Source organism: Bactrocera latifrons, unplaced genomic scaffold (genome assembly GCF_001853355.1).
Source record: "Bactrocera latifrons isolate USDA-ARS-PBARC rearing strain unplaced genomic scaffold, ASM185335v1 scaffold_2, whole genome shotgun sequence".
Classification (NCBI taxonomy): Eukaryota; Metazoa; Arthropoda; class Insecta; order Diptera; family Tephritidae; genus Bactrocera; species Bactrocera latifrons.
Window position 1 is genome coordinate 754680 of NW_017535518.1, and position 1629 is coordinate 756308.

At 37.3% G+C, this 1629-nt stretch overlaps 1 protein-coding gene across 1 annotated transcript in view; it reads right to left on the minus strand.

The window, feature by feature from the left end:
* Positions 1–1269, minus strand: part of LOC108967785 (G-box-binding factor-like) — a 17227-nt gene extending 15958 nt beyond the window's left edge. Inside the window, exon 1 of the mRNA XM_018931414.1 lies at positions 1240–1269. Coding sequence (XP_018786959.1) covers positions 1240–1269 — 30 coding nt within the window. The remainder of the gene's footprint in view (positions 1–1239) is intronic.
* Positions 1270–1629: the final 360 nt, after the last annotated feature.

The window sequence follows — 1629 nt, forward strand, 5'->3', positions numbered from 1 at the left end:
AAGCAATATTTCAATGAGATAACATATTTGAGTTCTGTCTCTTATACACATCTAGATGTGTATAAGAGACAGATATAATATTCTTTTATTATTACTTTCTATAACTTTTTTTTACTTTCCCAACAGTTTACCTTCAGCATTGACCGCAAATAAATAAGAAAGAAAAACTCTTTGCGAAAACCTTCAAATAATCCATTTACAACCTTTCTATCAGCTGAGTCTCTAAAGGGTTACCACTTTTCCACTGCATACACTTCATATAATTGAACACACTCACACAAGCACGCAGCAAACATATTTCAGCCATTTTTTTTCCTTCGCTTTCCACTGGTGGACACCTTTTTAATCTTCACGCATCATTTATCATCACATTCACTATATTATTTGGGCTCCACAGGCGTATATGTGTTGATTAATATGAGCGTCTGCCGTCTGGCAATGGCAATAAAGAGCAAAAACAGTTAACTCAATGACAATCAGTCATCGAACGCTTATCTCGTCCAGTCAGTCGACCCAATTACAACGCATCAATTGAAATCTACGACTTCGCCACCTTTTATATCAACACTGAACCGTTATRCGCTGATAATTTAAAGGTCGGTTTAAGTTCTTTGTGAGTTTTTGCCTAATTCAAGCTCAGGCGTTGTTGATAAACGYTTAATTTTGGTGTACAAAGCACAAAGCAAGGGTAGGATATCAAAAGGAAAATGTGGTCAATTCATTGGTGACTGATTACTATTTCATGCATTTAAGTCATTTTACTTTTTCGGGAAAATAATAACTTTTGAAATGCATACATCGGTGCCAATAACTCAAATATGTTATCTCATTGAAATATTGCTTTCGTTTTCTATGGTTTGACTAATAAAGTATGATGTTACCTTAGTAGGTTAGGTTAGGTTAGCTTARTCTGGTATGCGAATAAGCCACACACAGCCCAGTTTTGGTTCTTTGCGATACCCGATGGAGTTCAGTTACTAGGTCCATTTGGAGTAGTCATCCACTTGACGCGAATTTAAAGAAAATCTGTGCTCTCACTATCGATACCTCCTTCATTGATCATACCGCGGGGATGCCAGATGCTTACAGCGGAGTCTTGAAAAAGCTGGACAAGTGCTCTTGACTTTTCCCGCAGTCCTCTCGAACTGTCAGAACGTTATCATAGAACATAGCTTTAATATTATCGTAAAACATAGTTTGTGCTTGCTTTTTATATTGTAGCCTATTCAGATAGCATACTCCTGAGTCGCAGTCCTCGAGATTCCGCATATTCCCTCTTCTTCTGGAACAACCAATTTTTCTGCTGATAATTTTACATCCCAAAATTTGTGCAAACTGTGTCTTTCACACGATGATACTGCCAGGGCTATGTGTGGTATCAAGCCTTCCTTCAACTTAATTGGCTGCCGTCTGCACTTATAAAAAATTATCCTCCCTTGTTTATCCTCTGATGCTTTTCCTCAATAAGTCGCTGTCTGTAATTTTATTTCCGGCTGGAAATTAATATTCACTGCCCCTAACCTTAAAGGTTGTAGCAAGTATGTGATCTCCGAAATTTGTGTGTGTTCTGTGAGAAATAAGTTATTTTTTTGCAGTAAAATCTATCATTAACGACAATCAGCATGGGTT